Below are 11,649 nucleotides of genomic sequence, written 5' to 3'. Positions count from 1 at the left end.
AATTGGGAACAAGTCAATTTAGAAAAATGGTGACGTATGCTGCACAAACGAAAAAACTGTTAAGGGCAACTGTTTGTGATATAATAAATGTAGAAATCCTTGAATCATTGGCTGAGCTCCAAATCCATATAGAACTTTTATTTTTTTGTTCAGCGAATACATATAAAATGTCCAAAGAGCCCATGCTTACTTTGTATGTATATGTATGAACACAATTTATTCTAGCCCATTACTCAGCATTTTTAAAATTATAAGCCTAACATTGAAATGGCTTAACTTTATCTACTTTTTTTTGTTCAACCTGAACTAGTTTCTTACTATTTAGGTAACTGATTTACAATTGCACACTATGGGTACATGATAAAACATCAACAAACCGGGATATTATCCTGCTTTCTTTAGTGGTTAAATGGTAATGTAGTTGTTTTAAATGCAAACATATCAAACCTCTGACTTTAAAAAATAAAATAAAAAAAGATCACTGTGTCCAAATATGAGATGTAAGTTTTCATTGCCATGTCAGTTGTAAACCTAAATAGGGAAGGGCATTGGTAGGAAAGGGTGTTGGCAACACAGCATTGAAATAACAAAACAAGTCTTAGTCACCGAATATAAAGAAAGGAATCTCAACAGTTAAGAAAAAAAAAACTCTGCGTGTTTATTCAGTCTTTGTTTACAACAGTACAGTAGATACGTTGTGACCTTGCATTGGTAGTAGGTAGGTGCCTTAAGGAGCAGCAGTGTTGCAATATTCATCTGACAAATTACTTGACAAATCCAACACATACACTAGGAGAGAGGTCTTTTTTTAGTTAGTTTTCCCATGCAATCACCTGACAACAATACCTGCAGATCCATCACTTCCATATCACAATCATCAAAATGGAATCTGGAGTATTCAATCAAAAACCAAGACCCACAGTACAGTTTAAGAAGGCCATAATGTGAAAATTAGAAAAGATAAAACACTGCGCACAAGTAAGGTCAGATAAATGAGTGAAAATGGAAGTATAACGTTTTAGAAAGCAAGTCGTAAAGCTGATGCAAGAGTGGTACAGAGGAGCAACTCCGTCCTGGTATGATTGTCTGGGTTGCTGGTCGTATAGGGAAGCAAGAAGGGAGGTTATGTTCGCACTAACGCATCGTGACAAACTCCTCAGACGAGGTGGGGTGAATTGCGACAGTCTTGTCAAAGTCTGCTTTGGTAGCGCCCATCTTGATGGCCACAGAGAATCCCTGCAGCATCTCATCACAGCCCAGCCCCTGCATGTGCAGGCCGACCACCTGGGGAAAAGACACAATTCAGTCTTCGACCACGCAACTGTCAGGGTTTAGGTACAACACTCAAAATAAAGAAACATTAAGGTTATGTAAGGGAATTAAAACTAACTATTTGAAACTCACTGCTCAGTGCCATCTACAGCTGATATAAACCTTTTAATTCCCAACTTAAAACAATATCCCTTTTCCTAAATCTCCTTGTTTGCTTGTCATGTGCTTTATAAGACTTACTTCCTACATTTACCAGAATGCCTTTTGACTGGGTATGAATATTTTGACGTCACCCGTGGATTATACAGCATAAGGTGGATAAAAATGATGGTTTCAACATTTTAAGAGCAGTAGGGATATTCCCGTCAAAGAAAAGGCAAGACACACCCCACACTAACCATTTTGATGCATTCCTTGATCATGTTTTTACTCACTTCAAATAAGATAATGAGACCTACCTTCTCCTCCTTGCCCTCACACACCAGCTTCATGATGCACTGACTCTTCCTGCTCGTGACGGCGTGATACATCGGAGTGAAAGAAGTCTTGTAGATCTTTATGTTCTCCTTTCCTCTAAGTTTAATAGCTTCCTCTGTGAAAACAAAAACAAAAAAGCATTTTAAATATTGTCCTACTCAGTAAAACTTTGATAAATATATAGTACATTAACTTAATCTAAAATAATTTACAGGATGACAGCAAAACTGGACATACAGGCAATTTAATTATTTATTATAGTTATTTTGAAGATGAAATTACTGCTCACCTTCTGTGAGGCCCACAGTTCCGATGGGTGGGTGGCTGAACACCACTGTCGGGATAGTCGAGTAGTCCAACTTTGAGTCCTTCTTGCCCTCAAATAGTCTGTGTGCCAGCTTTCTGCCTGCAGCAATGGCAACTGATCCAACACAAAACATAACATCAAACTATGTATAAAAGTTCAAGTAAAACCTTTCAGCTACCCAAATTATTTGAGTTATCAGCGCAACTTCATACCAGGTGTGAGAAGAGCTTTCCCACAAACGTCCCCCACAGCGTAGATCCCTGGCCGGCTGGTGTTCTGAAACTCATCCACAACGATATGGCCTCTTTCATCCGTCTCCAACTCCTGCAGACAGAAAACACTGTTCTATAATTATGAGCAATTATGATCATGTTTTTCACCAATCCATACATCTTAAAGCTTTATTCCTTCATGTATGTTAATGCATGAAGGAATAAAGGTTATTCAACAAGAACATTTTTTTTGAAAGGACGTTGTTTATGGTTTTGTCATATTCAATAGCAAAGAGACATTTCTTATTCTTGTAGCCTTTTATATATATGTGGATTTAAGTATAGAAAAGTGAAACCTAGATATAGGTTATTTTTAGAATGAGTTTCTATCTTATATAAAAGCTTTCATTTCCTTTTTGCTCATTTCTGATCTCTTTCATACTATCAAGAGTTGTTTACTGTTTACAGTGACTCATCTTTCTGTGGAAACTTGGAGCATTATATGTAAACCAGGAAAAAACAGAGCACCGGCAGCCAAGTACTCGCACTAAAAAAAGATTTGCCTATGCAAACAGGGCATGAACTAAGACAACGACAGGTCACATCACTTTTCCTTTATACCTTCTTTAGTCAATTGCTGTCTACAAACACATTAGTGATTCCTATAGTATTAGACAATAAAAAAGAAGCTTTCCCTTCAATAGAAAACCTTATAGCCCACTTCCATACATTACTTTGGTACTTGGTAGAAGGAAAGGCTTAACTAACCTTTAATCTCTTATTAGCATGCCTATTAACCCTGAGCTAAAAAGGAATAACCCATCACCTTTAACAATCAACATAACAAAGACTGTTGTGTAGTCTGGTTCCTGGATTATCCCTAATTGTTGATTAAAGATGATCCCATGCCAGGTCTACTTTGGGCTCATTTTAGGTAATCTCATCATAAACCTTCTATCAAAAATTGTGTGCAGTTGGATTTAGCTATTTTCCCGTGTGTAAAGAGAACAAATCATTCAAAACTATCTGCAGTGTTGCTTTAATCTACAATGAAAACCAAGCACTGGGTAAACAAGGAAAAACTGTATTCATTTGTGCTAAATAAACTGATACTACTTTATTGTTGTTTAGTGCATGGGTTATGCACTCTTCCCAGCAGTAAACATCAATAATGCATAGGATACATGATTTTGTTTGTCTAACCAACAGCTCATTCCTTCTTCACACATCTTAGTAAATGTTATGCTTTTTGGTTTTTTTTGTAATTCCCTCTGCACATTTCAGTATCCAGTTCACTGTAAACATTATGAGCAGACTGTTACCATCTGGTCGATGTTCAGTCCATGAGTGTTGGGCTGCCTGCCGATGGCCCAGAGAAGGCAGTCTACTTCCTGGATGGTGCTGATTTTTTCCTCGTCGTTCTTCTTCTCCGGGTCTTTGGTGGCGATCATCACTTCCAGTCCCTGCTCTGTTTTACGCACAGACTTCACCTGAGAGTTTTTCCACAAATCCACACCAGAGTTTTGCAGTTCTTTGGTGCAGTTTGCGCTTATGAAGCTGTCGAAGTTCCTCAAAACCTACAGACCGAAAATTAGATGTGTTTTTGTTATTGCATGGCTAGCTTTGAATAACATTATTTAATATTGAGTTGTGATTATATGGGTTTCTTACTCCCGTCTGTCGAATAACGAGGGACGTTTTGGACCCCAGGGTGGAAAGGATGCCTGCCATCTCCACTGCAATATAACCTGCACCCACAATCACACTGCGCCTGTCAGGGAAACAAAATGTGTTATTATAGGCACACATTTTACACATTATATAAAACACAGAAGAGATAATAAAAATAGCTCACTTTGGCAGAGTTTCAATTTCAAAAAAGCCATCACTGGTAATGCCCAGATTCCCTCCTGAAATGATCAGTAAACACATGTTCAATAGTACAATCCATAAAAATCAGTAAGTAAAAATCTCGATACAGTATGTCTTACCTGGAACTTCATCCTCACTTATCATGGTAGGCTGCCCTCCGGTGGCGATGAGGATGTGAGGAGCTGTGTATTTTCTTCCATTCACCTCCACCGTTGGCTCAGGATCATTTGTAAACCTGGCATGACCTTGAATGGTTTGGATTTTAGCCTGAAGTGGAGCAGATGTCATAATTGTTCTAACAGTAATTATGTCTTACTATCCTTTTTTGGAAAGAAATTAAATGAATACTTAATTCAGTAAAACTATTTTACAGCCAAAAATCTTCGTATTTAAATAGGGAAAAAACAGAGACATGAAAAAACTTACTTTGTCAAGATTGTTACGATAAATTCGATTGAGGTGACTGACATAAGCATCCCGTTTGGTTTTGAGAGCTCTGAAAACACAGGAAATGATGAAAGATGAGATGTTTGTTTTTCGTTTTTTAACCCATATTTACTCTAGAAATGCTTGCCTTCAAATGCAACTCACTTCCCTCAAAATCATAAATTTAAATTATAACACAAACACTGGCAGTTAACTATTCTAGAAAAGTACAACAAATTATATTCAGTGGTCAGATCAGATGAAAAACTTAAAGAATAAAACCCTTAGTGTTGAACTTTGTCCATACTTTCCTTTTGTAATCTTAAACAAACAAAACTGCTAACCAGAATTGCCTGCTTTATGCAGGAATTTATTCCGGCAACGACCAACTCACAAGTCTGTAGCTAAAGCATTTCCTGCATAAACATGTGTAAACCTAACATACTTCTTTAAACTAAATAATTTGTGTTCATGAAATCTACATTTTATGAAAACAACTATCTAACATAATTGATCCTGAACTTCAAAAGTTACAATTTGACATATGATTAATTTGAGCCATTTAAGCACACATTTCATTAACTGTATATGTGATGCAGTATAAAGTCATTTTCATTTTGCTATAGCAACTTTATGGTTTTAGAGCTTTAATAAAGTGTCATCCTAATGAAATGTAACTTTTAACAAAGTGGTATCCTGGAAGTATTATAAATCCTTATCTATAAGAAGAACTTTTCGTCTGTGTTCCCAGGGGTTTTATGACGGCAGAAAGAGAGGGAGGAAGATTAACAAGTTGCATGGGGGCTTTTATGACATCCTGTATAGAGGGGCATCTGATCAGTGTCTGGGTCTTTTGTGATAGGGCGACTACCGGGGCCTAAGTGTTGTTGTGTGACATGTAAATGATCTTTGATGTTTTCCTGTAAGAGTCTGTCTCACATCAGGAGGAGTTGCCATGAGTGCACGCATTAAAAAAGATCTGAAAGGACTCTGTCTAACTCATAATTTTCTCTAGACAGCAGCTGATTTTAAGAAGCGATGACAATTTCAAGATATGTTACTTTATATTTTTAAATATTTTCATTTTTTATCCACAAACGTCTGGTAGAAATTATCTCACAACTTCCAAGTTGAGAACCATTGACTGAATGAGGCTTCCAGAGGCTTATCATTAACTCTCACCTTGACTTAACTGTGTTGTTAGCAAAGATAGAGAAGTGGGCCAAAGTGAAGCAACAAAAGACAGAAGTTGTGCAATGAAATGGACACCTCTCTGTTCCAGGAACAACAGGGACAGGTTTCCTAAGAGCTCATTGTTGTTGCACAAAGCGAAAAAAGACACCAGTAGATACTGAAAACTTACTCCCAACTGAAACGGACATTTCCAACGTCAAAGCCGTAGTCACCGTGATCGTGGAGATACTCAGCATGAACGGCTGCGTTCCACATAACCTGTGAAGACAGGTTAAGTCACTAGATAAGACATTGAGTGAATAATGAGTCAAAATGATCATGTTTCTAAGGTAAACTCAGCACATAACAACACAATTGAAAAGAAAAGAGTACCTTCTTAGGGACACAGCCAACATTGACCTGAAAAACATTTAAGCAGTGCAAATGAGTTCATTGTTAACTTGAGGAAATAACTTCCAAGTATTTTATGCTAAAAAGTAAACACTGCAAAGGCCGCAATAGGTGTGGTAGTTTGAATGAAAATGTTAATGCAGGCTAAACCATACAGTCGATGGGCTACACTCAAGAGTTAACCCTTCACTGAGTAACTTTTTGAACTATAAAATAACACAATATAACAATATCATCATAATACAATATCACTGGAAATCAATAAATATAAACTTGATAGCTATTAAAAACTATAAAGGAGGCTACTCATAAATTGGATTTGGCTGTATTTATTATTGCTTAATAATTCCTTGCTATGTGGTTTTATTAAGAAATACAACTACCTAACATTAGTTTTTTTTACCCATTTATTAGCAAAATGTGAAATTACTCAGACCAACTGTTTTGTCTTTATGCAATCAGGAAGTGGTTTTAGTGGTAATGACACATCCTACTGCAGTGATACATATGTGTCATTAACTATCTATGTTTTAGATAAACTAAAAAGCTAAAGTAGTGGATGAACACAATATGTAATATTAGGGATTGGACAATATAGGATTTCAATAACAGATCACAACAAGTTAACGGTGTTCAATTTCCATTTTGGGGATAACCATATAATAATAATCCTGACATGAATTACTTAAAAGCTTTATATCTTCCTGTCATGTTAAAGAAAAAATGATTACAAATTAAAAAAAACAGGAATTATCATGTTAAAAAAAGGTGACAATATTCCTACTTTTCAAAAGGTAATTTGTACTTTATGACCTTATGTGACCTCATTTAAGATTGTTGGATAACAAGGCTATTTACAGAAAAATATTTGTTCTCTGGGATCCAACATGGTTGGACATCACAAATTGCAATTATTTTGACCAGGATCATCCTGCTACGGTGGTACGGTGGTGTATTGCTATCACACTAAAAAAAAAAATAAGGCTCAGTATCAAGTAATTACGTGAAAGTTTCTTGTTATAACAAGATCTTTTTCACGTTTAAACAAGATAAGTATCACGTTATTACATGAAATTATCACGTTATTTCATGATAATTATATTTTCACGTTATAACGTGAAAATATAAATATCACGTTATAACGTGATAATTATTTTCACGTTATAACGTGATAATTTCACGTTATAACGTGAAATTATCACGTTATAACGTGATAATTTCACGTTATAACGTGATAATATCATGTTATTTCAAGATAATGACATGGACGAAACAGCGTTGGCTTCAAAGAAATAGCCTATAAAGGAAGTAAAACGGCCCGACGCGCAACCGAATTGCCCGAGATGGATGTTTCTGATAATATATGCTTTTATTTCCTACTTGGCCTGAGACACTGGGAGATATTGGCATTTCTTAGGATGGACGGAATTATAATAAGCATGCCAACGCTAAGGAGGCGACTGAAGTTCTTGGGGTTGTTCAGGAGGAAAGCCCAGTCAGACTTGGTGGATTTCTTATCTCAGAATAACGTGATAGTTGCATATCTTGTAAAAACGTGAAAATATCATATCTTGAAATAACGTGATAATTTCACGTTATAACGTGATATGATATTTTCACGTTATAACGTGAAAATATAATTATCATGAAATAACGTGATAATTTCATGTAATAACGTGATACTTATCTTGTTTAAACGTGAAAAAGATCTTGTTATAACAAGAAACTTTCACGTAATTACTTGATACTGAGCCTTATTTTTTTTTTTAGTGTGATAGCAATACACCACCGTATCCTGCCATATTATTTTCACATCATCCCAAATATGAAATACTTTCCAAATCAAACGTTTTCCAACAATAACTAGTATATTTGACGTCAACTTCCTCATATTGAACCCCTTTTGCACAAGAGGTCTATTCAATGAAGGAATCTATGAGGGGTGATCAGGATCAACCCATTTGCATTTAACTGTTAAGACTTTCTCTCTGCTTCTTTATACATTGGTTGTTAGCTTTAGTATGTCAGGGCTACAATGTTTGTTACACACACAAAACACTTCCACAAAAGGAGTCCGGAGGCTTCGCAGTGAACCTAGCAACCAGCATGTGTGTATGAAAGCTGCAGAGTGACAGCACAGACAGTGACTCTAGTCGGGATGAATAACAGTGTTGTTTTTTTACTCACGCAGGTACCTCCGAGTTTGTGGCTCTCGATAACCGCGGTGGATGCTCCGAGCTCTGACGCTCTCCGAGCCCCGGCTAGACCTCCGGACCCGCCGCCGATCACCAGAAGGTCGAACCGGGTCGTCTCCGCCGAGTTTGAGGCCATGCTGCGGCGGATGTTAGCTCCTTGTCTGCGAAGAAAAGGCGAGAGAAGTTGCTTTTTGGGGACAGAGCAGCAGGAAGCTCGTATACACCGGGTTAGCTGGATTAAAATTGCCATAACCAGGAAGCTGGCGGCAGTGTGCTCCAACAGGAGAATGGGAGGGTCAATGCCTCTGCTGTGTCATTATGAATTGCAACAATGGTGTGCAAATCCCAGAAAGTGTATTCACAATAGTCATGATCATCACATGAGCTACAGTACCAGGTATACAAAAGCAGGAGAAATCTGAGAAATCTGCAACAAGAATAAGGTAGTCAAGAAAGAGTCATGACATATTGTGATTGAATATAAACAGTGAATATGTATCCTAGATACTGCATGGCTCACCTTGGTAATGCCATGTGCACTGACACATTAGGAATCAGCCTGCAGATTCTTCTAAACAGCATGTTTTTCTCGGTTTTTAGTGCATTTTAATGAGAAGTCTCCATAACGTGTGGTTGTTGTCATCCGGCGTAAACCTGTGGTGTGACTTCATGGAGGTTAATATAAAAGCTGCAAAACACTTCCTGTGTCACTGGGTTCACTCCAAAATACTCGACGACACGACCTCTCGTCGGTCTCTAAAACAATGTGCCCATTCAGTAGCCTAGAAACTGCAAAGCTGTCGTCCTTTAGGGTGTGTATAACGAAGCTGCCAATCAAACTTTAAATTGCGGTTGTTTTTTTTTCGGTAGCAGATTTAGAAACGGTCGTAAATAATCCCAGGATTTAAAGGGGGTTTGCGTAGTATTCCTTCAAGAATAGCATTTACACTGCACCCTGCCTGAGTGCCAATTGTAAAAGGAAACAAAATAGAAACGTAAACTTCCGGTCAAAATATTCAAAATAAGACTTGGCCAAAAACACACTTTCCCCGAGGTCGGCAATAAAGATTATATTAAGAGAACAAGACAAGATAAAATAAACTATTTCGTCTCATCCATCTATATACAGTGCAGTACAGCACATACATTGTGAATTAAATTGCAAATCCTGCACAACATGTTGCACATTTCTGCTCCATGCTACTTTTTTAAAATCAGCATAACTCCACTTTGAATATAGCACATTGTCATACTTTATTATATTTTGCTCCATAATTATATTTTGTGTATTATTATCATTATTTTTGATAGCTCTTATAATTGTACTCTTTTTTTGTTTACGTATTTTTCTTTCTGTGTCTATGTATGCACCACTTAAAGCAAATTCCTCCTATGTGTAAACCTACTTGGTTATTAAAACCGATTCTGATTTTGGTTATGAAAAGAAATACATGTTTCTTTGCTTGTTTCAGGTGCAAGACAAAACGGTAAGCAAATTAACATAATGTGCAAACAACAGGATACAAAAAACAGGTACATTTTTAAAGTGATAAAATACAAAAAAAGGTAACTGGTATAAGCATATCCAGAACAAATTGAGTAATACAAAAAAAAAACATGAAATAAAATAAGAATATCAAAATACAGTTAAAAATGTATTGGTCAGAGGTTAAAGGATATATATATTTTTTTATAAAGTTTATTGCTTATGGTATTTCTAATGAAAGGTATATAAGAAGATAATTCAGTTTAAGGAGAAAATATTGCAATATGTGAGAACAATTGCTACAAAAATACGTAAACACAACAAACACAACATCTAGGTGGCACATTTTTTGGGGGTGAGATTACTGCCCATTTATTATTTGTATTCCATGCTCTTACTCTGAAGGACAGCTTGACCCGTTTCCGGTTCTGAGTTATTTTAGCCACAGCTAAAGCTAAAGCAAAGCAGCTTGGTTGGTCGCGTTGACAGGCTTTAATATCAACCCCACAGGAAGGATTTACCCATTTAAAACATATAACAGAGGAAAACAGAACACCCCTTTAAGGTATGTATGTATGATTGGACTCTGAAGAGAAAATAAACAGTAAAGAGGCGGATCGTCGTCTTTGTAACCCCCCTTGTTGTGGGCCTGTTTAGTGTTCAAAGGAAAACAGGAAAAGAAGCAATTGAGAAAACTGCATTTAATTCAGTGAACCGCTTTTGTGTTTTTCTTGCTTTGCGTTACCTGAAAATCAAACGACTGCGGGCTGTAAAAAAAAAAGAAGCTGCCTGTGACGGGGGAGGGGCTGCATGGGCCTTATCTGAATGACAGCATTAGTATGTGCATATCTTCATATGTTCTCACATCTCACAATCAGATCAAGATTGCTTCTTCTCTGACTCCTCTGACTCCTCTGTTTGATTGCAGAATTGATGGCTGCTAGATGACCGGCTCAACATGATTCCTGTCACCTATCACAGTATGCTGTCGTCTGCAGATAGCGGAAACCCCAACCCTCTCTTGGATCGTGTTTTGAGCTCTTCAAACGTGAAGTGTTGTCAGAAATGTGGATTTTCTACTACAGATGCTGCAGAGCTCAAGAAGCATGTGTTGGAGCACAAGGGGATGAGATTTTACTGTTTTTACTGCAACAAAGTCTCGTTCAGTGAGGCAGAGTTAAATGCTCACCTGAAGGAACACAATTCAAAGTTTCCGTTTACCTGCCCTCACTGTGGACAGGGCTACATGAGGAGGCTGTGCCTTGTGAAGCACATTGAGCGTTTACATACTAAAAGCTTGAGTCAAGGACCTGCTAAGCCTGGCATGATAAAAAATCCACACGTTCCTTCCTCCAGTGCCTTATCAAGTTTTACCACTGCTGATCCATCATCGCTTCGACCGACTGTCCGGGTGAAAGTACCTGCCCTGAGCTCATCTGTAGCCAGGCTGGGTAAAGATGAACAAAGAGAAAAAAAACAGATCACTAACGTATCAAATGCTACTAATGGTGGTGCAGAACGTTTTTCCCCTTTGAACGGACTCATTCAGCACAACAGAGCTGTGACGGTTTCTCTTCCCGAGGAAGTAACAATCCCTAATGGCTGTAGGGTGGAACTTGTTGAGGTGAAAACTGTCAATGGGACGAAGGAGCTAAAGTTGAGGATTGTCTCTCAACAGGAAAACGAGTCAGTGATAAAAGATACGAGGACAACAGTTTCGCAAAGCGCAGCACTAGGAAAGCCATTCTTATCCACAATAAATCACACAAACACAGTTAAGTCTATGAATATGGGTATGTGCACTATTAACAATACACA

At 37.5% G+C, this 11,649-nt stretch overlaps 1 protein-coding gene across 3 annotated transcripts; it reads right to left on the bottom strand.

Moving 5' to 3' along the window:
* Positions 1-633: 633 nt before the first annotated feature.
* gsr (glutathione reductase) lies at positions 634-9,306 on the bottom strand. Of its 3 annotated transcripts, XM_063876293.1 has the most exons (13): positions 8,866-9,306; positions 8,338-8,506; positions 6,133-6,159; positions 5,930-6,018; positions 4,567-4,636; positions 4,260-4,407; positions 4,124-4,178; positions 3,940-4,039; positions 3,591-3,845; positions 2,269-2,380; positions 2,039-2,170; positions 1,731-1,864; positions 634-1,284 (listed from the first exon to the last, which is right to left on the bottom strand). In XM_063876293.1, the coding sequence occupies exons 1-13, from the start codon at positions 8,925-8,927 to the stop codon at positions 1,135-1,137; spliced, it is 1,503 nt and encodes a 500-aa protein (XP_063732363.1). In that variant the 5' UTR covers positions 8,928-9,306; the 3' UTR covers positions 634-1,134. The 3 variants fall into 3 exon arrangements, with proteins under 3 accessions (XP_063732363.1, XP_063732362.1, XP_063732364.1); XM_063876292.1 differs by lacking the exon at positions 8,866-9,306 and having other exon boundaries at positions 8,338-8,640; XM_063876294.1 differs by lacking the exon at positions 8,866-9,306 and having other exon boundaries at positions 8,346-8,532.
* Between the last annotated feature and the right edge of the window lie 2,343 nt (positions 9,307-11,649).

This window comes from Eleginops maclovinus, chromosome 23 (assembly GCF_036324505.1).
Source record: "Eleginops maclovinus isolate JMC-PN-2008 ecotype Puerto Natales chromosome 23, JC_Emac_rtc_rv5, whole genome shotgun sequence".
Taxonomy (NCBI): Eukaryota; Metazoa; Chordata; class Actinopteri; order Perciformes; family Eleginopidae; genus Eleginops; species Eleginops maclovinus.
The sequence above is the reverse complement of the archived record's forward strand: the minus strand, read 5'-3'. Positions and strand labels throughout refer to the sequence as shown.

What these genes read in the sequence shown, in the direction of transcription:
- gsr (XM_063876292.1), bottom strand. Translation starts at nt 8,595, where the DNA reads ATGGCAATTTTAATCCAGCTAACCCGGTGTATACGAGCTTCCTGCTGC. An exon ending in GACTGAACATCGACCAGATG is followed by an intron (nt 2,381 to 3,590) that starts GTAACAGTCTGC and finishes TTCTGTCTGCAG; the next exon opens with GAGTTGGAGACGGATGAAAG. An exon ending in GAAAGCTCTTCTCACACCTG is followed by an intron (nt 2,171 to 2,268) that starts GTATGAAGTTGC and finishes GTGTTGGATCAG; the next exon opens with TTGCCATTGCTGCAGGCAGA.